At 39.4% G+C, this 24,511-nt stretch overlaps 1 protein-coding gene across 1 annotated transcript in view; it reads left to right on the top strand.

The window, feature by feature from the left end:
* The window catches only part of LOC131470823 (NIPA-like protein 2), a 31,554-nt gene that overhangs the window by 2,588 nt on the left and 4,455 nt on the right, over positions 1 to 24,511 (top strand). The window contains exons 2-5 of the mRNA XM_058646828.1: positions 8,959 to 9,027; positions 10,260 to 10,428; positions 19,453 to 19,512; positions 21,035 to 21,156. Of these exons, the coding sequence (XP_058502811.1) occupies positions 8,959 to 9,027; positions 10,260 to 10,428; positions 19,453 to 19,512; positions 21,035 to 21,156 (420 nt within the window). The remainder of the gene's footprint in view (positions 1 to 8,958; positions 9,028 to 10,259; positions 10,429 to 19,452; positions 19,513 to 21,034; positions 21,157 to 24,511) is intronic.

The raw sequence follows: 24,511 nt of genomic DNA, 5'->3' as shown, positions 1-24,511 counted from the left end.
AATGAGTAATTGCCCATGGGTGGGCTGTGAGAGAATAGATCTACTGTAAGAGTCCTGAACAGCTGGCTGATGGTTCCAGCTCCCACTCTGTCCGAAGCTACCCATCACTGCAGAGAGTGTCCTGACATCCAGGGCACAATATCTGCCTGTCTCACACTCAACTGCCTTCCAGAGCAGAACCTGTTTGCATTAGTGAGAGCTAATCCCAACAGATAACTGGTTCTGTTGATCCATGCAAAGTAACAGTCGCTGAAAATTATAATCTTGGCACAAAGACACAAAGATCTCAGTGCAGTGTAGATATAAGTTTTCTTCATTGAGTAAAATAAATTGTTGTAGTCATTAGTCATATTGGCAGATCTTGGTGGGTTTTCAGATATCTGATAATACATGATGTGTTTTTACAACAGTGAGGATAAAGACACCAGACAGACACAAGGGGGAGCTCCGTAGAGAAAAAGGTGACTTGCAAAGTCCCGCTTTAACCCCCAGTAAATCCTGGGAACTAATATTATCTTAAAACATAAAAACTTCAGCCTCCCGGTTGTTTACAGCCCGCACAAGATAATTTGATCCAGTCCACAATTTATAAATTCAAAACAACCAAGTCAGCAATATGAAACAATTCTCATGACGGCCAATTAATATTTTTCAGAGATGAAAGAAAATAGCAGACTAAGAGTTCCTTCAGCAGAAAGTCACACAGTTAACAGTCAGTCGAGACAGACCACCAGTTTGCAACCAATATCAATTGTTAGTCTTTTTTTAAACCACTATTAAAACAAAACTAAGCCATGTCACATTTACGGTCACATGACGGCCATCATGCACATCTCTCTGTTGCTTTTAACACTATCTTATCCAACAGATGTTGACCAGCATTGGACCAATACCAATACTATGAGCTCATCCCTAAAATAAAAATATCCCCAAAAATAGAACCAGCTGTGATCACCAAAGAGAAGCAGTTCCAGGCATCGCACTGAAGAGTCAGGTTCATACATTTGCTCATAAATTTAGTGAAACAAGATGCTATAAAAAAGTAAATGGCAACAGTTGCCCAACCCTGCTTCAAACAGTTTTGTAGCACACACACAGTGTTTGTGCAGACATTGTTGTTTCCAATGAGGTGAGGGAGGTGGATGATGGAAGGCTGTAAACAGCTAAAAATAGCTGTTGAGCAGAGATACTTCTGCAACAAACTTTGCCACCACTATGCTCAAGTCAATGGATCATCTTCTTGCTGGGAGCAAAAAGAGTTAAGGAAGGTTTTTCTCATCTGTTTCCCAAAGAGAGATTGACCAGATTCCCACATAAAAGGCTTTGGATATTCATGGCACCCAGTGGAGAAAAGCCAATATTTCGATTGACCCTTGCCTGCACTCAAAGTGCCATCATCAGGCGAACATGAACATTGAGTATACAATATGTATTAATCAAAACACTGATGGGCATGTAACCAGATAATTTGCCAAGTACATTCTTACTGTGGGACCACAAATCATTATGATATTAATGATTATTAATTGCCATTTATCACATAGAAATCCTGAATACTGACAGTATACTGTTCTTTAAACTTTTTATTTTGATCATATACTGTATCTTGACCATGATCTAGGCTTTACTACAGTCAACATGTAGCACAAATATTATTTTCTCATTGTTGAAATGTACTGGTTGGGTAAGCGTTAAATCATAAATATTATGTAGAAACTAAACCTGATAAAGTTGAGATGAAACTACACAGTCCTTACACTTTCTGTGCCTGTCTGTCTGTCTGTCCATTCTGGTCTCTCTGTCCTTCCGCTCCATTTTTGCCTGTGAGCTGACTTAGTCTTCATACCCATGTGTCTACTGTACCCACCAACCCTGAGCAGAAAGAAAGTGAAGGGTTTCATCCAGAGATCAGCCCATTGCGGAGGGACAGATCCTCATTGTCAGTGGACACAAAGGGCTATGCTGTCTGTCCGTCCGTCTGTCTGTCTGTGGTCAGAGTCCTACAGTGAGGAGGAGGATCTCAGAGTCAGTCTCTATGAGGCCCATAAATGTTTTTTTTTTAACTTTAGTTTAGTTTAAATCGATAATTGATCCGGTTTAAGGTCACAGTAAGAATGTACAGTAAAGTTGGTAGAACATGACTTATACTATCATGTATTATACTATCCTATGACTGTAAGTTGTAACCTGTGGTGATTTTGAGGTTTGGAGAACACAGATCAACATTTTTCCATTTTTATTTTTTTGCATCGATGGACCAAACAACTAATCAAACGATTGTAAAAACAATCAGCAGAATGATTAATAATAAAGTCATGCCTAAGCATGGACGTTCAGAGTTTGATGCTGAGCACAGTCCTTTAATCCACTAAATGATATTCTCCCTGGAGCAGCTGTACAGCATCTAAAATCTGTAAAAAAAAAACAATAAAAAAAAAACTCTGACTTCATCTCTGACATTTATATTAACCAAATTTACCCATCACATTGCTGCACTGACTACAATTCAAGAGGTTTTTAAAATAAACTACAGTGACCTCATTTTATGTGCAGACAGGGACCAGAGAAAAATCTAAAGTGATAAAATGTGACATCCCTGATTTGGGTTTGGTGATGAATGTGCTCGTGTTTTTGCATTTATTGATGCATGATATTCAAACTCACTCAACTGCTGCAGTTGGATTTTGGGGACTGAGTGATGGAGGTTCAGCATCTCTGATCTGTTCTTTCTGCACTGTTAGTTTCATGCATCAGGTGAAAGAATCCAATTACCATCTCAGATCAGATTCTCACAGAAATTTGCTCTTCCTGAAGACTAAAAATAAACTATTCATTCTCATTGTGAGAGAACATTCTCATCTTCAGACGATAAGACTGGAACTATGCACAAGCTTCCCTGCTTTGACACCAAGGTGCCGGGCATCTTGCCCTAATACTCTATCTCAAGGCTCGATGACACCTATCTGTTCATATGTCAGGCGTCGTCTCTGTTTTCCTCGGATCTGAAACATATTAAATAAAATCTTTTAACTTAACTCATCACTAACTCCAGAGACTCCATCAGTGGTCATCTCACCTGATAATCAAAAATGTCCCCAACTCTCATCAAAGTCTGTTCTCTGGTGGCATTTTGCTCAGCTGTATCTCTCCTTTGCTGCAAATTGATTATGGGACACAATCCCTCTGGTTTTACCTTCCACAGCCTCTCTCCATTTTAACAACAATTGAAGACTTACCTTTTAATTACTCATCTACTCAAAGAGTAATTGTCTATCTTGTATACCGTCTGGGTTTTCCCTTTTAATGGTCCAAGTTATGCTTTTGTTGAATTCTTAAAGTATTTTTTAATTGCTTTACTGTTACTGTATGTCTTTACCTTCTGGATATTTATTTCCTATATTAAACAGAATGTATTATTATGATTTTATTTTTTTCAGGCTTAGAAATCCTGTAATCAGAGACTTCTGTTTAAAAATACTCACTGTCAGTCTTGTATAAAGTACTGTAAAGGGATACTTGAGTAAAAGTACAAGTATCTTACCGGAAAATTACTTTGGTAGAAGTTGAAGACATTACTGTATAAAAAGCCTCATTTTGACATTAAATGTCTGAAATGAGCTTTAAATACAATGCTAAGATTGGCATTACCATTGGCAGTTGAGTTAATTCACACTACTCCTCCAGCAGGAGTATTGGGTCAGACTTACATTTCAAAGTATGAAGTGTGAATTAAGCTGGCTAACTTGTGACAGCTGAGTGGAAGGTAATTGGGCTTATTATAAAGGAGGGGTCGGCCAGGACAGGTCAAGGGCTGCGGCGCCCTTGAGCAAGGCATCCAACCACCAGTGCTCTCCCTGCACAGATAAGTGCTACCCACTGCTCCTGCTCCCGGTTTGTGTGTGTTCACGACTGGTGTGTAAAAAGGATGGGTTAAATGCAGGAGTCAAATTCACCGTCACTAAAATAAATGTTTGGTAAGCAAGCTGCCAAGTCAAAGTCACTCCCAGTATCCTGGCCTCACCCGCTCCGACTTCTTTGTTTGCTTTTCCTGTAACAGGAAGACTTGCTCTCTCGCTCTCGCTCTCTCTCACTCTCACTCTCACTCAATGTCGCTCTCTCAGTCCTCTCCTGTTTCCTTTCTCTTGAGTGGGTTTATCTGACTCGGTGGGTCGAGCGTTTGAGCTGCTGTGATTATATCTGGGCTGAAGGTGCATGCGCTCCCTCTTCACTGAGATAACAAACAAACGAGACAAAATAAAATAAAAATAGAATGAATAACTGCGATTACGTTGAACGTATTTTGCTGGCAAATGTACTCAGACTTCAATGAATCCAATTTAAGGTGAGATGAATCTGTACTCGCACTTTAAATGGCTTCATCTCCAGTGTGAAGTTGGCGGTATTAACTATCCTGAGGCTGTACATCCACTGCCGTGTACTCTTTTTATATGCTCTCTCTCTCTCTCTCTCTCTCTCTCTCTCTCACACACAAACATACACCTCACTCTGCTCTCTTACCCCTTTCAATATTAAGCAGCAGTCTCTTCGTGAGCTCAGTAACAGCACAGCAGCACGCAGCTTACACTCCCTCCTGTAAAGCTTGACAAGGTTATTGATCTTCGTTAAGAGGAAAGACCACAACTGGCCTCAAGGATGACACTGTCTGTCTGATCAGCTCTTATACGTGGTCAGGGAACGCCAAGGAGAAGAAGTGGGTTTTTAGTCGAGATTTAAAAATCAGGCAGTGTGGGAGCAAGTTTAATGTTGGCGGACAGTTTGTTCCACAATTCAGGAGCCAGCACAGCAAAGGCTCTGTCTCCACGGTGTTTTAATCTCGACCTAGGTACACAAGCAGAGACCTTTCTGCAGGCCTCAGTGATCGTGACGGTGAATAAGGGCATAAAAGATTACTGAGGTAAGGTGGGGCAAGACCAAGAATTTTGCGAGTTCCAGTCAGCAGACTTGCAGCAGCGTTTTAGACTAACTGCAAGCAAGAGAGGGCAGCCTGGCTAACAGCAAGTTACGTAGAAATGAAAGCATGAATAACCCTCTCAAAATCAATAAAAAAAGGAAAATCTTGACCTTCACTAAAAAGTCACAACTGAAAAAAAGCTAGATTTGACCACTGAATTTATTTGAAGAGTCGTGGTGGCCCACCCACACACACACACACACTCTCCCCATCTGTCTGCTTTAATGTTTGAGGTTGGAATCCACATTTGCACAAACATGCACGTATGTTTTTTCATCAAACCGACCATCTGCTGCCCATCTCCTCCTGAGTAAAGTCCCAGGTAATATGAAGTAGAAGGGATGAGTCACTGTGAATTTAAAATTGCGATTAATCTTGGCGATTAAATGAATGAACTGGTCTGAACACGTTATTGTACCAACATCGGAAAAAGCATAAGTTTGTACTTGACAACTTCACAAGATGAAAAGTTATCAACAGGTCTCGCAGATTCAAACCTTTACATTTTGTCAGTTTTGACTGATCAGTGGTATAAATGAATCTATAGGTCCCATAAATGGGCTTGTTGGGTACATTTCTGTTTTGAACTTCAAAATAAGACGCAAATGTTAGTCATGGTAGCTCAAAATGTCTGGACATAAAGTTTAAAATGTTGCTGACCCCTACTTTGGGTTATATTTTGAGGTCATTGTCAGCACACTTTTTTGTTTTTGTCTCTGTAGAACTGTCACTGTCTGCTGCTTAATTCAGCAGGTGCAGGAATGCTGGAATATGTCAGCCATTATTGTTTGGTATAAAATCTTGTTGAAAAAAATCCATGTTCCCCTTTGGGATGAATAGTAATAACTTTGGTGAAGCTTTATTTTTCCTCCTTGCGCTGCGATGAAGTTGACATTTGGAGACATTGTGGAAGTACAAACGTTGCTATCAAGTATAAATGTGGTTATCTTGTTCCAGGTCGTTCGATTAATAGATGTATTGCTGTATTGATCCCGAAAATGGACATGTTGTGTGTTAGAGCTGCACGGTTTCAGGAACTTTACAACTCTTATAATCATCATTTTGTCTAGTGCTCCTCTTTACTGTAGTTTTTACATCAACAGTGAAACAGGAAGGGTCAGGATTTTTCCCTTTGTCCAGAGATTAGGTTTGATTTTTGCTTAATAACATCTTTGTTTCTCACAGATATCACACAGTAATCATTTGAAATATGTTTTTCGAATGAAAATCAGAATAATGATGTAAAAATGCCCATTCTCTCTGATAATCATGCAATTCCTGTCATAATAATCACAATTAGATATTTATTCAGAATCATGCAATAGCTGATCCCTGTATTGTGTGATAGTGATCTGCTGTTGAGTTTTGAGAAATGAATTCACACTCCTTTAATGCTGGACATGAGTGTGTTATCTCACTGTCAGCACTATCTGCTGGGTTATATTCACAGTATCCTACTACCTGCCTTATCTGGTAGATCTAATGGATCACTGAACCGGAGCTGAGCACACTTCACCTGACAACTCTGTTGCTCTCTCTCCTCCCACTACTGTTGCCATTTCCTTTTTTCGTCTGTCTTTCTTTTTGCACTCTTCCCATGCCATAGTGTATTCCTCTCATCCTGCAGCTCACTCCTCTCGCTTATCCTTCTGTTTCACCTTCCATCAATGTATTTTAGCCCATTTCTGTTTCTCCCCACTGTCATAATTCTCTTTTGAGGAACAAACACTTGACTTTGTTTTTTTCAGTGATTGAGTTTCTTTGTTTAGGTTTTCATCATTCACATTCCACCCCCTCTGTGTACTCCGCCCACGACCACTGGTGTGTTTGTGATGTAAAATTACATTTCCTCTTGGCAATATAGTGGCATATAGTGGAGAAGCAGCCCGCTGTATTCTTGAAACACTTAAAGCAAATGGATCCTGTTTCTTTTTTCCATTACTTATGCATCATTTATACATTCCTGCTCAGAGTTGGCTACAAAAATAGGTCCACATTGTCCTTTCCTGGTATTAGAACTTTTAGACCCCATGATGATGTGTAGGTTTTTAAAAAGATGTGAGAATCAGAGTCTGAGGATACAATGCATTATTTAGGGGCATCATCTGTCAAGAAACAGCTTTACACACTTGTTTAAAAATAGCGCTGCATTCTTAATCTCTAAATAATCAAAATTGCAATATCCAAATGGAGAGAGTGTATCAAGGAGGAGCAAGACCTGTGTGTGAAAAACAGTGAGACAGGTGACGCGAGGAGGAGAGGGAGGCAGATGATCCACTGTGGTGACCCCTAAAAGGAGAAGCCGAAAGAAAGAGGAGATTACAGTACTCAACACTACTGGAAATAGAGGACTCAGGTTTTTTTCAAGTCATTTTGTAATTGTTGTGATTAGATAAAAACTTTTGTCTTCAAATGCAACCACTGACAGATCATTTGGGGTCTCGACAGTTTTGTGGCAAGTATCTGCTGCTCCCCCTCCCTGCTCTCTTCGCGTGTCGTTCAGTTAGGTTCATGTAAAAACTGCGTGTTTGTCTGGAACTCCAGATGTCTGCTTTCTGTAACCTCAAGGAATTTATTTGCATAACAACATTTTAAGTAAACTCAGACAGACACGAGACACTGCAGTGCCGTCCCTCCCTCACTTGGGTGTGAGAGGTAGTCATGTGACAGCAGGTCTTTGCTGGCGTTGTTTTGACTACATCACTGCTCATGTCTCTACGACAGAGGGTGAAGCTCTTCTGGAAATCAGTTACCTTATCGTGTAGCTTAAAGTTGTGGTTTCAGTCTTTGTAGTCATCACATAATCATACAATACAGTAGTTTATGATTAAATGTCTGCAAAATCTAATGATATTTAGTGAATTAGGCACTCAAACAGTGCCATATTATAGAGAAAAAGATAATGAATTGATTTGAGTGTAATTTTATTCTATAATAAAACCAAGCACTGAGAGTTTTCAGCTTTCTAAATGTGAATATTTTCTGTTTTATTTGATCCATGTAACAAACAAATCATTAAAACTCAATCATTTTGTGTTATGGACTAAACAAGACATTTGAGAGCATCTTCATTTCCAGGTTTGGGGAAACAACGATCAACATTTTTCACCATTTTCTGACATTTTATGGACCAAACAACTAATGGAGTAATCAAGAAAATAATCAACTAATTAATTGCTTATGATAATAATTGTTAGTTGCAGCCCTATGAGCAAGCACTTTGCCTCAGTTAAGTGAAAAGAAAAACAAGAATATGAGAATACACTTGTTGCAAACGTCACAAATATCCTGCATCCATTTTGTGCTTTGTCAGTTGTGCACGACCAGTGTCATAACTTTGTTGTTTTAAAGGCCTCACACATGATCTACAATGGACCCATTATCACTTTTTCTGCTGCTCAGAAGTCACTCAAGCTTAACCTGTTCTAGTATCAACATGTTATTTATGACCAAATATAAATGAATTTCTGTGGTTTGCCCCCCAGTGGAAGTACATGCCTCGTATGCGAGTTTGCTCGTGGTGCATCTGGGTTTGTCGGCAGCTTTTTCGAGCCCTTTTATCCAGCTTTTCCCACAATACAAACTTCTGCTAACACTGCAGGCTACATACAATTACTAAAATGTGACCTCACCGTGTTTGTGTGTCTAAAGTGTTTGAACTAACCTGCATTAACTCAGTCAGGTGTCAGATATCGTGGGAGAGTTGAAGAGGCTGAGGAAGTGTTTTGTGTTTTTGCATGTGTGTTACTGTAAGTGTCTGTCCTTGTGGAAATCGAGAGTTTGATACTAACTTGCATGTATACAATACTAAAATCCTCAGAGGCGTCTGTTTACATAAACTACACAAAGTAGTGCCTCTGAACGGAGCACCAATGCGTGACAGCTGTAGAGTGAGATCTACAGGGAGTGTTCTGGGGTGTTAAGAATTGCTGTGTGACAAGTAGAGCATCGCCTAATCTTCTGTTTGTTTACCGTTTTTTTTACAGACCTATCTCCTGGGAATCATCATCTCTATATGTGGGAATGTCCTCATCAGCATTTCACTCAACATACAGGTATGAAGTGCTGTGACCCAGCTGTACAACAGACTCTCAACACCTGAAAAGTCTCCACACGGCACTGACGGTGATCTGGCGACACATTCAGAGCACACGTTGCACAATAACAACATCCATTTTATGCTAATAAAGCCTATTCAAATTCAACTCTATAGAAGGGATTGTTTCAGTATCAGAAAAAAAAGAAATCAGTTAATTTCAATTTTAATGTGGCTATAAACGCTATAATTGTCCAATTATCCTGTATAATCAATCATTATTTACTTTTTGTTTGGATAGGATTTATAATACTATAGTCAAACAGTGTATGCAGCTGTTCTTGTTTCAACAATTACAAGTTCAATACAGATCATTCAGAGAATATATTCAATTCATGACCCACAAGCAAACATTCATTGTGGACTGAGAGTTTAGAGCAGGGGTGTCCAGACCTTTTTTTTAATGATGGCCAGATTTGATAATGTGACAATTCCCGGGGGCCAATTGTCCCTTTAGACCTTTTTCATTAACAGTAGAAGTTACATACAATTACACTGTTTTATAACAATTTTATTTAATTGTCACAATTATCATTTTTAAATGGCAATGTAACTAAATCTAAGCCATGCAGGAGTGAAAACATTTCTATCACATCTGGAGTCAGATGTGATAGAAAGATTACACGTTTCTTTCTGTCACAGCTGGGTTTTGAACCCAGGACTCCTTACCAGATGAGCTAATGAAAATGTTATGCGATAAAACCGAAGCTGCGGGCCGTACAAAATCTGACTGAGGGCCATGATTAACCTACGGGCCGGACTTGCCTGGTTTAGAGGCTGTAGTCTAAAGGCATTATCTGTCCAAATTATTGAGTAATTCAGTGATTCATCAAAAATGATGTCTGTATCTACATTCATTTCTAAACAGAAAATGTGAAAGCAGCAGTGTAGCAGCAGCAGAAAATGTGTTGATTTAGTGAGTTTAAGTGTGCATGCGGTAGAGCTGGACATGTTTAAGATGTACAAGATTAAATTTGCATTGTGCAGCTTCTCACCCCGTTGACTTGCTTAATTGATATCATTCCTCTTCTGAGATGAACACCAAAAAATTGGGCTACACCCGCTGAGTATTAAGTTATTCATATCTTTGTCGTGTATGTTTGATTTTGTCGTGTGCTGATTTCAGTTTCAGATACTTTATGATACCTCAAGCTCCTGTTTTTCCTCTCTCTCTCTCTCTCTCCCTGACAGAAATATGCCCACGTCCGTCAGTCACAGCGTGGCTCCAAACCCTACTACACCTCCGTGATGTGGTGGTCTGGTGTGGTTCTCATGGGTGTTGGGGAACTGGGGAACTTTGCTGCCTATGGCTTTGCCCCAGCATCCCTTGTGGCCCCACTGGGCTGCGTGTCTGTCATAGGTAAGTGCCATCCACGCGCTCTCTCACACACACCATTATCCATGCATGAAGGCAGGATGAAAGCTTGTTATTCTGGGATATGACAGGCACTGCTGCCTCTGATCCTGTCATAAATGGGCCTCTTCATGCCAGGTCTTTACGTATACTGAAGATTTGACAGGTTTTTACATGAAAGTGTTTTATTTAGATTAAACTCATTAGGGTGCAATGGCAGAATGGGATACACGTTTTTGACATTTTCAAAAAAAAATCTCAGGAAATATTCATAAATGATGTTCTCACTCCTGAAGATATACCCATTGTTCAAATGAAAGGCCTTTGATTTTAGGGTGGAGGATTGATTGGGGAAACTATCAGCATATATATTAATTTGTCGAATCTAAGAATCGTTGTGCTTTTATGAGCATAATTAGCCCTTCATATAAACATCTGGAGTGGGTTTTATTTAGTGCATGTTAACTAGTAGATGGCACTATAACCTTAACCCTTTTAAACTATTATTAGCAAAACATGGTACATGAAACATCTGATACAACGTGAGGACTCTGATACAGGACTCAGCTCAGGTAAGGACTGAGAATATCAGGCTTCACTGAGGCAAAATAGGTTTAGTGCACAAGCAACAGGGAGAGCAACAGTGTCCAAAAACACAAAGTAAAAGTCAAACACTGGAGAGAATGATGGAACACTTACCAGGTCAGTGATACGAAGAGGCAGGGAACAAAGGGACGCAGCTACAGGAAGGGAACGTGAGATAGTGAGACACAGGTGGAAACAATTAAGAACAGGTGTGGGTAATCAGGAGAAAACACGAGTCCAAAAAAATGCAAGAGAAATAAAAACCACATCCAACAGACGAAGTCCAAACATAAATTTCTTAACATAAAAACAAAATGCACAAGGAGTCCCACAGGAGCAGACCATGGCAGATGGCTCTGTTACGGCTTGGCCATCTTATTAAGTATGGCTGCGCATGGAAATGGCATAATGTTGATTTACAGAAGCAACAGGATAAATTCAGCAGAGGCCACACAAGAAATGTGTTTTCACATTGAGCCAAATCTGTCAGTCCTGACAGACAGACAGACAGACAGACAGACAATGGAACCAAAGAGGTTTTCAGGCAGAGGAGATGAAATATCTTCTGCTAAGTTATTCACCATCTGTCACCAGCTGTGTTCAACACAGTGAAGACCAGACAGAGAAAGTGTCTGCGTGTGTCAGTGAAATCCCCTAAAATGTGGGCACTATGTGTTTCAAGAGCTATATCTCCATCATTGTTCCTTCTGTGATTAAAGTCAAGACTTGGCACTTAAATGAAGTGTCCATTATCTTATTTTAAACTGAGTGTTCTGAAGCAGGAAGCCTGGAGAATATAAAAGATAATAAACACAAGGAAAATCTCCCTAATGCTGCTGTGGCTTGTGTGGCTTCAGCTTGTGGTTAATGTTTCACCCACTTAAATGTTTACCAGATCAACCAAAGACATACGGGACTTAGTTTTATACTTCTGACGAGGTGTGGGAATCACAGGGTACGCTTCTGTGAGAATCAATGTACTGCAAGACAATCATATAGCGATACATCACGATATGTGTCGAACTGAAGAAAACAAAATGTCCGTGAAAAGTTAAAAGTGCAGGATTTCTCTATTTATTCATAACATAGAGAACAAAGTGTATAAAGTCTATGTATTGAATGTGGATGGAGTGTCTGTTAACGGAGCTTACTCCGTCATTATCCTGCGGTAAACGCCCTCTTTTTCAGCCAGGTAACTAACTTTGCCCAAGTTTCACTCATTGAAACTTGGGCAAATTATTTTAATTGATTAAAATATTGATATTTGCCCTGGGTGTATCAATGATCGCGTTGCACGAGGAAGGACGACGATATATCACCAAATTGATATTGAGTACATGCTGTTTATTAGCCGACACCTCTACCTGCTCTTGATTTTAATTACCACCAAGTTCTTAACACTGCAACAACGGCCCTGAACAATTTTTTTGCCTAACTCTACTCTTGTGTGTTTTGAATATCAATGCATCATCCGGATTATATTCAGTTCAGAAAATCTAACTTTTACAGTACGTCGTTTGAATAACAGTACAATGAAATCTAGTATCTGCTCTGATGAGTCTTTCATACTAACAGAGAAACTCTTGTGTTGAGTATTAAACAAATCTGACACCAAATCTGATCACAGCAGGTCAGTCTCGGTGCATGTAGTATTTCTGTATGTTCTTCCAAGTCCTAGTTTATGCATAGCACTTGAACCCAGACGATATTTCTGCTCGTTAAATTTAATAGTTGATTCAGGAGCTGCCTACTCCAGGAATATTCTTTTTTTTTTTACAGCTGACAGGGTGAATTAATGCTGTCACGGGCTGAGCCGTGTTCATTAGCCAATCAAAACAAAGCCTGCCTGGTTGCGGCAGCTGGCAGCTGCTCAGTGCAAACACTTTAAACACAGGTTAAATATTGAAGAGGTTCACTTCTTACCTCCCACCACCCATCACTTGCTGTGCTGGAAGTGGTGCTGAGTCATGGATATTAACGACAGCTATTATTCCAACGTTTCAGACGATTTTCCTGTCGTGTCTCGTAAGTGGATAAATGGTTTGAATGAAGCAGTGAACGAGACTACAAATGTTTTTCATTGTGGTCTCGTGTGTAGCTTTTTTTCCTTTTTTGTTACAATAACAAGGCTTCAGCACACTGTTCTTTATTAATGCAGTCACCTCAGAAGGAACTATGCCAGTGTGTCGGAATCTGACATCGTAATGACTATATTTAAAGCCACAGGTAGTAACAATTACTCTGCACATTCTCGTTTTATTATTGGATAAAAAAAAAACGAGGGACTGCTCAAGGCTGGTGTTAAATTTGGTTGAGCATAAATAATAGGTGGCTTAAGTGTGTGAGGGAAGGAGGTGAAAAGAAGGTAAAGGTAGAGTCTGCAGCTGTGACACAGTCTGTCATCCTCACAGCTAATAAGAGGAGCTGAGGGGGCAACGTGCAGGTCGCTGTCTGCCTTTGTGACTCCACCTCTCACCTCATGCTGCCTCACAATGTACACACACACTCGACTGTGTGCAATGACTGTAGTGGCGTGTAAAAACACCTAGGTCTTAGCACACACACACACCTCATGCAGTGCTGTTGTGCCTGTTTTCCAAGAGCGCTGTGAGGCCTCATTGGTCGGGGTGGGTAGACAGCAGGAGGCCTTGCGTGCGTAAACAATGAGTGGGTTGAAGAGGGGAGGAAAAGCTGATGCCGAGAGCACATGCGGCTTAGAGCGAGAGTGGAGCGCAGAAAACCTGATATAAACAATGCATCACTCAGAGGTGTCACACCTGCAGCACTGTACACTTAACACAGGGTGAAATGGTGTCAGTTTGAGAAGTTAAGTTTGTTAAAGTGCCTGCTTAGCACTACAAACCAATATAGAACTCCCTAGAGTTCTCCATTGGTTTGCATTGCAAAGCAAGCATCTATTGTTGTTTGTCCGTGTTTCTTGTTATTATTTTTCCTCTTCCACCCAAAATCTTTCACACACACACAAATGAAAAACAGTCGAAACAATGATCACAACCCAGCCCACTTTGGAGCCTCACAGTGTCGTCATACTTTAACACAGAGACGTGGTTGAAATTTTTAAACGGGTCACATGACTTCAAAGTTTTACAACCGTGCACAACCAGCTGCAAGAGTCAGTCTCTCTCTCTCTCCCCCTCTCTCTCTCTCTCTCTCTTTCTTTTAGAAGTTTTAAATGTTCTATCCACCCAAATGTTACTCCACAAGTAGCAGGCACGTTCAAAATTTTGCTGCAGAATTTTCTAGTTGAACTTATTTCTATCGGGGGCAGTTTAATAAATACATTAATCTCAGTGAGAGGGAGCTATTTTCCATCTGTAGTCTCTGGGCAGGTGAACAGACAATAAAGAGCATGCACAAACATGATAGGGCTCATTATTTCCTACAATCTCATGACACATTTATTCATTCATCTTCTACGGTTTTATCCTCCCCATGAGGGTTCCAATCCCATCTGATATAGGGCGAAAGGCGGGGGTAAACCCTGGACAGGTTGCCAGTCCATCACAGGGACACATAGAGACAAACAACCATCCACTCTCACACTCAGGCTCAGTTTAGAGTGTCCAATTAACCTTATACCAAAATCTGCATGTTTTTGGACTGTGGGAGGAAACCAAGGAACCCGCAGAAAACCCATGTACACACACAGAACATGCAAACTCCATGAAAGGTCGCAAACCCGGGTCTTCTTGCTGCAAAGGCAACCGCTACACCATCGTGTGGCCCTACTCATGATACTGTATGAATCAAAATACAGAGGCGATGATTGATGATATGTTGTGATACACAGCAAGGTGTTTTCTGGTACTTACTGAGTCTGATATGGAGCAACTGTAACAAAACAATTTCCTTTGGCATAATAAAAGTATTCTGATTCTAAATCTGATGATGCCATTCGACCTCTGCTGCCGCCCACTGGCTTTATTCTACACTACACTGTAACGTGAGCGTCTCAAGACTACCGTCACAGCATTTGCTGCTGTAACAATTCACCGTCTGAATTGATATACATATACACATATCCATAATAGAACATTGAATAACGGCAGGGCAGTATATCTAAATATAAATTACCGGTATTCAGAGTTGTGGAAATGTGTACAAAATGTCATGAAAAAAAAATACATGAACAACAACAGATAGAGATATTTACAGGTTGGAAAGCAGAGGTTAAGAAGGAGAGGGAGAGGATCACTGACAATGTCTGCCTGTCCCTGCATGTCACGCTGCCACTCCACTGCTCCTGTGGGAGCAATTACTATTTTCCCTGTCCACAGAGCCCATTGATCTCTATTAGGAATGACAACATTATTCTAGATGCTGTGGTTTGGAACATATTGTAGCTTCAGCTCAGCCACATTAAAATGACATACCACAACATGCAAAAGAGGAGGGAGATTAACATAGTGTGAAGTATTCTTGACAATTTTAGTTGATCATTAGTTGTAATTGCTATGATTACATTCAGGGCTCTAAAAAAGTGGAAGAAAGACATGATGCCATGGTTGTATTTCACTAAATTACAGCGTAAAATGAAACTCACAGTGCATTATTGTTCAGGTGCTCTCTTGAGTCTCTATATTCTGTCGTGTGTGACACTGTGACTGTACAATGTGTCCAATGTGATAAGAGTCTGTACTTTTGAGATTTGTCTGGGAGATGACTTTCTGTCCTTCTTATCTCTTTGTGTCTTTTTCAAATGGTGAAGGAGTGTTTGACACACTTTGCCTTCATTGAGGTTCAGTTGTCAACACAACTGAGAGAGAAGCCGTAGTGTGACAGTAATGATGCTCACACACACATAAACTTTTTTTTCTTTCTCTCAGTGAGAACACCTAATAGACATAATGTATTCCCCTAACCCGAATCATCACAACTAAGTGCCTAACCCTAAAACCAGGTCTTAACCCTGAAAAAGCCCTTTTTGAAAAAGTCAAAATGCCCCCTAACAATAGGTTTGTATGTTTTTTTGGACTTCACAAAGATATAAGTACACAGACTATTTATTTGGACAGCCTTAACAAAGCGTTATTCCAAACCAGTTAATCCCTAACCGTAATCTAACCACAATTCATATTTTAACCCTTAATTTAAATACATTCTGCCTCATTAGGGACCAGGTTTTGGTCTCCATAAGGGCTACTGGTCCTGACAAGGTCAACATTTATACACACACTCACACACACAGGCCCAGTTACAGAAGTGTGTACTCCAGAGGTTCCTGTCAGCACATTTTTCATTTTTATCAAGCCATGTGGATATTACTTTGTCTGGAGTTGCTATGGTAACGTGTTAGATGCAGCTGGTCCCAGAGGAAAATACAGAATCCCAACCGTGTATGGGAACATGTTCACGGCATGAAATATTTTACCATCACTGGCATTTATCAGGATAACAACAACAACAATCCTCATGCATGTAGGATTTGAGAGTAAACAGTCCCTTGTCCTGTGGTAGACACTAGCAGCACCATGTTGGATATGGTTGTAGGCATTGAGCTTGTTTGTTTGTTTGCAGTTAAGCTTTTCATGGCTTGGCTCCATTAGCTGTTAAGTGTATAACAGCTTGAGAACCTGTTTGTCATGTGACCACACCACAATAATCCCATGTGAGTGTTTGCCACATTGAGTTGTTTATGTGCTGTGTGATGGTGGCAGAGCCTCTTCACAAAATCAAATCTGTTTTCTTCTCGCAGTTTTTTTTTTTTTTGCTCTTCAGTGTGTCTGCCTTTCCACTGGTCGGTCTCCCTGTTGAGAAATCGTAAAGATACACGGCCAGAAAATGAAGTTACTCAGTCATTTAAGTGTTTGTAAGTGTTGATGAAGGACCTCCATCACGGCCGCCTCAGTTATATAAACCCTCTGTGACATGATGCTGTCGACAGTGGCTCGTTGATGGAGAAGGTCGTCCTCCGACCTGAAGGTCAGAAGTTTGTCAAAGGCAGCCTTGTACAAAGTAGAGTAAAAGTACAAGTATGTTACCAGAAAATAACTTTGGTAGAAGTTGAAGTCACTTTTTATAATAATACTTAAGTGAAAATATATAAAGTAAATTAAAGTATATGACATTTACTGTACTTAAGTATCAAAAGTACAAGTATTAAAAAAGTGAGCAGTTATGATTGAGTCATGGTGGCTCAGCGGTATAGGGTAAGTTGTCTTTCAACTGGAAGGCTGTGGGTTCAAATCCTGGCTCTGCTGGTCTATATGTCCTTGAGCAAGGCACTTAACCCCATGTTGCAGCGTGTGAAAGATGTGTGAATGTGAATCATCAAGACTAGAGAAGCGCTAAGTATATAAATACAGACCATTACCAACTCTTCTTCTGATTTTATTTGGTAGTAAAGAGTAACAAAGATAGTTAGAGGAAATGTAGTGGAGTAAAACACTAACCCTACCACAGATACGGGAATTTTGTATTCAAGTACAGTAACAAAGTATTTGTACTTTGTTACATTACAACCCTGGTCAAAGGGATAATTAGTAGATCTCCTCTAGTCTTCCTGCTGCCATGCCCCTGAGCAAGACACTAACCCCAAGTTGCTTCTGACAGCTGTGCCAGTGACATGATAGAAAAAAGTGCTTCATACGCATTCACTGTATGAATGTGTGAGTGAGTGAGTGAGTGAGTGGGTGAATTGATTGGTCATCAAGACTAGAGAAGCGCAATATAAACTTAGACCATTTACTCGCTTTTTTGTTTTTCTTCCCCGTCAATCTGTCTCCAAGTTTGTTATTCTGTCTCAGGCAGCGCGTCGACTTGTGTGGCCATCCATCTGTTTATCAGCACATCTGCGCGTCTGCATGCAGATCTGCCCGTGACACTCTCCATCCATCTACGAGTGCTGTCACTTTAGTTGCACCCCCCCCCCCCCCTTTGGTTTTGTCTCACATCCCAGTGGCACATTAAGAAGACTAATCTGGGGCTTAGCTCATGTGAAGCTGATTGCTTTGCAGTGCCTCGCTTTTCGACACTGATATTGATGAATGGGTTTGTGAGAGGAAAAAGAAAAGAAAGGTGTGTGGAATAGTATTTTGTTGATATGTGATGCTGGTGTTATGAAATCCTAATGAGTTTCATTTATCATTTAGCTCACCGGCAAATTTTACTGTGCGGTGAGTCAAACACTGTGTTTGTATCAAGCACACATGTCATACACATGCATTCATGGTGTTGGTGTGTTCACATGTGAATGACTGAACTGCATATCACTTGTATAAATCCAAGTAATATTACTGTGATGTTCCCACATTTCATTCCGCCTGTTGAAATCAGATTAGTCCTAATCCAATTACAGTGCACATACAGTGCATTAGTCTTTCGCTCAGAACACTGATATTATAACATGGCACTGATTAAAACAACTCTTATATAAACAGCCCAACACAAACAGGAAATGAGCAGTGTTGATGAGAGATGATTGTTGTGAGTGATATTATTTTGCAAAAACAAATCCCACATAGTTGTGAGGTTTTGTCGAACACAAAAAAGATGTGCGGCTGACCTGACCCAACGTGCAATGAAAACACAAGTATTGTCATGTCATCTTTGTTATTGTTGGCAGACGGAAAATTTGCTGCTTCAAACCCAAAAGGGGACAAAATATCTATGTATCTTGCTATCGATGTCACAGTCAGGGCCAGTCCTATGCATTTTGGTGCCCTAAGCAAGATTGGGATTTGACAGTTTTGATATTCCGACTACTTCCTGTCGCCTTCGTCTTCTGACGCTATTTCCTGTGGCTGTTGGCAACATGTGTTTGCAGTTGGGTCAGTAATCAGTAAAGCAGTACAAACTACACAACTGCGTCCAGAGTTGGATCAAAAGATTCAAACATGTTCGATTGACTGCGACTGAGGTCGGGTCACACACTGACAACAGATTTCAGTGCCAACTCACCATAACGACTGTCCCCAGCTAGTGCTGACTGGTTCAGACTCTGCCCAACTTTGAATCGTGGGTAAAATCTGGCAAAAAGTCTTGCAGTGTGTCCCCAGGTTAAGGGAGGCAGATATAATTACACACAGGTGGAACATATCAGGGAGAATCAGACAATCACTGTGGAGGGAGAAGAAGACCAACACACTAATTAAAACTAATGAAGACATAAACGAATAAAGGATACAAAATAAAACTAGGATACAAAAAGTGGAAACTACAAAATAAGACGCCAATAAATGCAAAACAAATCTCATCAAAAAAAAAAAACTATAAGTTCCATTAAAAACATCTATCTCACTCTCTATGAGTCATTCTGATGTTATTGTAGTTAACATGCTTTCATTCTGCAATTTGAGTGACACTGTGTGCAGTGTGCCTTTTTGTCATGTGGAGATACAGTATATGACATTGTCAGATTGTTCAGATTATCGTCTGCAGTTAAATTAACAGGAGTTGGGTTTTTTTTTTGTTTTCACTTTCCAGCCAGTGCGATCATATCTGTGGTTTTCCTGAAGGAGACAGTGCGAGCCTCCGACATCGTTGGTAAGCAGACTCACAATCTTTGAGGAGCAAAGCTGTTTTTCTCATGTTGCCGGTTTGACTTGGGGAAGAAACATCTCAAGTTTTCGATGTAAATCGACGAACGGTCTCAGGAAAACTGTGACAAATGAAACATATTTCAGTTCGGCCGAGGGGAATTCTGTCTCCAGAATCTATTCAACAGACCATTATATCATTTTATGAAAAGCTAGTGTTTGTCATAAAATGTTTGTAAATGCTGCTGCTGCTGCTAAATAGCATGATTGTTATATGGTTGCTACAGCGATAATGATTATTACAACTGCATTCATATTAGCACCACACAGCATCTGCATTTATTTTCCTGCCAGTTCTCTAATTGTCTTGTAATTGCTGAGTTACAGGAGCAGCCACATATTAAAAACCTTTCATTGAATATTTTATTTATAAAGCTGAGGAAATGAGAGGAAGCTCTATTTTTATTGGGCCGTATTTTGACAGAAAGTGTCAGTGAACACGGTAAACTGTGAGATTATCAGGTTCAAGAGTAGTAATTCATACCTTAATAATCACTATGCGTTACTGTATAGAGGTAAGATAAACCTACGCACACTTTATGAATCTAAAAGAAACAAGCTTGGAGTCATACCTCTGTCTTTTAATTAATGTGAAATTAGCCAGATGTTGTTTTTAAATTAAAATAATTAAATATTTAAAATGCCCAAAGGCTTAAAGAGATAGAGGATTCATCTATAATTCATTTGAGGCCACAGTTTAAAATCTGGTGACTCATCTTTAAATCTCTGCTTAACCCTTAGAACACAGAGCATTTGGGCTGCTTTTTCCATCATTTTGTTAAAACGTATATACAGAGGCTATAAGAATAATACAATATAGAGTGTCTTATATCCTTTTTTTCAGCACAATCTATAGGCAATAGGCAATGAAATTATTATTTTTTTCAATTTTCACCAAATATATAAACACAACTGAGCAAAAAGTATTCACATTTTTTTAAATCAAATTAAATTTTTGAAATTTCAGCATTCACTTTGGTCTGTTTTTTGAAACAAAAATGGTCTATTTTGTGACATATTTTCAAAAAAAAAAAAGTGATAACTTTGACTTAACAGCACATAAGAACACAAAAAAACATGTGAGTACTTACACTACTGTGTCATAAATACAATAACAAATCAAAGCCTAATATAGTGAATATTGTGATAGTTGGCAGTTGAGTTGTTGGATTTGTTATATTGTTTCAAACACATTTGCATGTAGATTTAGAGTAAAATAGAATATCTTTACTGTCGTTGCACACATTGTATAAGGAAATTGGACACTTTACAATCAAATTGGAATGTATCAAGGGTTTTTGTACAGCGAGAATAAAAAAAGTTGCCATGGCAGCTTAAATCACTATGACGATTCATTTATGTATTATTTACTGTTTCTCAGTCAGAGAAAAAGTGACCCACAACATTTGAACTACATTATCATCTCTCTTTCTCTCTCTCTCTCTGTCTGTCTTCTCTTTTGTCTGTAGGTGGAACCCTGGCAATTACAGGAACATATATCTTGGTGACCTTTGCCCCCCACACCACCACACACATCACTGCGCATCTGGTCCAGTATTATTCCATCAGCTGGCACTTCCTGCTTTACCTTGTATGTATCCCACACAGTAACACTGTGCATAGCATGTGCAAAAGCATGTTCTCCTTTTCTTAGAACCTATGTTCAGTCAAAATGAGCCACTGTGTTTTTACACTCATAGCAGAACAACAATTGCTTTTTCCTGCTATTAATTATCCAATTGTCCATTTTTGGCTCCTCTGGAGTGCCATTTGACCCATAAAATGAAGATAACATCATGAATAAAGTTCTGTATATAGATATACTATATATGAAAGAACTATAGTTTGTTGCATTTATGAAATTTAAGAACCACAAAAAGAAAACTGGTGACATTTATTACTGTTTTTAAAAGTTTGATGGTAACCGTATGAATGAATTCATATCTTTATTTCGGTTATTTTCATATCAAAACTAAACATAAAGATTATTTAACACAAACGTGCCAATAACCCAAAAACCAATAGGCTGAAGCACATGACTTATTTTTGCCTATCCTGCCTATAACTGCCAATTCACATTATAAGATGTAATTATTTTACTTTATAAACTTTTTTGAACCCTGAAAGACTTTAACACAATTCATCTTTCAGTTAATTCCATAACTTCACCCCCAAAACTGTAGTTAATCATTTGATTGTTCTCACTTTGCTTGTTTCAAACATGAATAGATTATAATTCCCTTCTCTTACTTAAAAGAATGCAAACAGGAAGGAGTTTTATTCACCACACGGAAAAATAATCTCTAGGGTTTTTGAATAATACAACGTCTAGAAATTTAAAGATGGAAAACTAATGAGTGGATTCCAGATATCCATTTTGTTTACATCATAAGTGCACGACAGGTTTTTAAAGTACAGAAATGATAATGAAGGTCTCTGGTGTTGCTTGGTGTTGATCCTCATATGGATGAGTTCTGTCCGCTCTAACACTCTCTGCTTTTTCATATTCACTGTTATAAAAAACACCTCGGGATCTGCAAGTACATAAGCCGTCACCCATGTGCTCTACAAATTCAAATACACTCCCAATTTGCCTCAGGCAGGGGCTGCATAAACACAGGCGTTACCATGGTGACGATCTGTAACACAGTATTACACAGTATAACGAACCAGAGTTAAAGTGCTTTAACTTACACACAAACACACACAGGTCACATCCTGCTGCTTTTTTACTCATGTCTGTCTCCCGTGAGAGCGGCAGAGACGCAAAGCTCTGTGGTTTCCAGCTTTCTCAGAAATACTCTTCTCTCTGTGTAAACTGTGACACCTGCGATTTGTTTTTCACAAGACTTCTAGTAGATAAGTGTGCAGAGAGTGTGCAGAATCCCAGCAGATTATTACAGATGCTCTTCAGAAGATTATTTAACTCACACTTAAAATCTAAAAAAAAGTCTAAATCGATTAATCTGTGGATTATCTTCTCGAATGATGATGCTCTCAAATGTCGTGATTCATGTTTTAATGGTTTCCTTGTTACATGGAGCAGAGAAGCCAGAGAAAATTCACATTTAAGAAGTTTTGTTTTATTCTTTAAAAAACACTCCAACTGATTAATTAATTTAGTAATCGATAACTAATTGATTAATTGAATAGTTGTTTCGCGCCCTATATGTAGCTATCTTCTTATTTTCCTTCACATAATCAGAGGAGTGAGTCAGGCTTTTATTACACTGCATGTTGTTGTATAACAATAACAAATAATATAGAATATAGAGCAGAGGTCTCAAACTTGCGACCCCCTTATGGATTTTATGTGGCCTGCCACTTAATATCATGTCATAATGAAAACACGGTTCACTTCTTTCTAGTAAACACAGTACGTGTGACTGAGTGGACAACGATAGATTATAATACTTGTTTTGACCACTTCCTGTGGTCTTCCGTGATGTAATGGTAAATGTATTTATATAGCACTCTTCTAGTCTTGATGACCACTCTTACATGGAAGTTTTTGCCATTCACACTCATTCACTCACACTTTCATACAGCGCATCTATATGCAGCACATTTTCTATCACTCATCTTTCATATCCATTCACACACTGCGACGCATCGCCATGTAGACTAGAGCCGGGAATCAAACCCATGACCTTCAAGTTGAAAGACACCTCGCTTTACCAGTGAAATACTGCCGCGCCTTGATGTTTTTTGTCAGACAGTAGGGGATCACTACGCCCCCTGCTGTCTGGCCTGACCTGAGCATCCCTGGTGTGTGATATAAGATCCCTCATCCCAGGTTGATGCTTCTTGGGGCCAGTTTCCAGATCTCGATGGTCTTATATATAAGCTTATATACAAGCTTGTTTCGTGTTTTAATTACATTTATTATTTACTTAACATTTGATTCTATTTTATTCCCCTCTGTTTTTGTTATTCGTAGATTAATTTTTGCGTCATAAATTGTAGTTTTCTATCGTAAAACTAACACTTTTACTCTGAAATTCTGTTTTTAAAGTCATATTATCCACCTCTGACTGAACAGTCATTTGAGTTTGAGACACCTGACACAGAGAGTACAATCGCTATTAGCACCAATATCTAAACACTAGAATATTGTCACATTTGAAAATCTCAATGAAAAATCCCCTTTTGCTGTTTTTGCAGCAACCAATAATCTGCACATAATCAATCAAAGCAGGCAAGGATGAACCTCACTGAGTGGGAGCTTCCAGCTCATCAGGTGTGCTGGTCAGAGAAGTGCACAGTGTGTCCTGGGTAGATGTGCCATCATTATTCAAGGCAGAGCAGCACTTCTCTCAACCATATTTCACATCCTGCATTGAGTCCAATTTGCCAAACTGATGAAAACACTTAGAGACAAAAGAAAACGCATCCATTGTATGTAAAAAAAACAAAAAAAAAAAACAGAAAATGAAAACAGAGATGGCTGACAAGACAGACAGATGTTTTCAAACTGAAATAGCCTTGCTGCTGCTGCTGCTGCTGCTGCTGCTGCTGCTGCCGGCTGCAGAGATTGATGGCGTGTAAAATGGATGTGCTGTTTTCCACTTGTGGCAGTGAACACTCAGTGAATACTCATCAGACCACAGAGGAACAACCTCAGCTAAATATGGGATTAACTGCAGGTCACGATTAATCAAAAGAATGTGAAATATCCATCATTCTTTTTCTTGTTTTTTGATTTTATTATCATCAAACTAAAGCCTTTTTAGAGTGTGTGCAGGCTTTAAGGACACATGTATTCATGGTGAAAAGTCTGAGTCTTTCTAAACCCATGTCTCAAAAGACTAATTGAATCTTGTTTGTGTTTAGCTTCATATAGAAAACAACGGAGGTCGCTGGCTGACAGTGGAGGTCAGATAACTCCTTTTCCCTTTAGTCTTACATTTACTCTTTATGAATAGCAGGGAGTGAGACCAGGTGTC

The sequence above is a fragment of the Solea solea genome, chromosome 13 (genome assembly GCF_958295425.1).
Source record: "Solea solea chromosome 13, fSolSol10.1, whole genome shotgun sequence".
NCBI classification, from domain to species: domain Eukaryota; kingdom Metazoa; phylum Chordata; class Actinopteri; order Pleuronectiformes; family Soleidae; genus Solea; species Solea solea.
The sequence above is the reverse complement of the archived record's forward strand: the minus strand, read 5'-3'. Positions and strand labels throughout refer to the sequence as shown.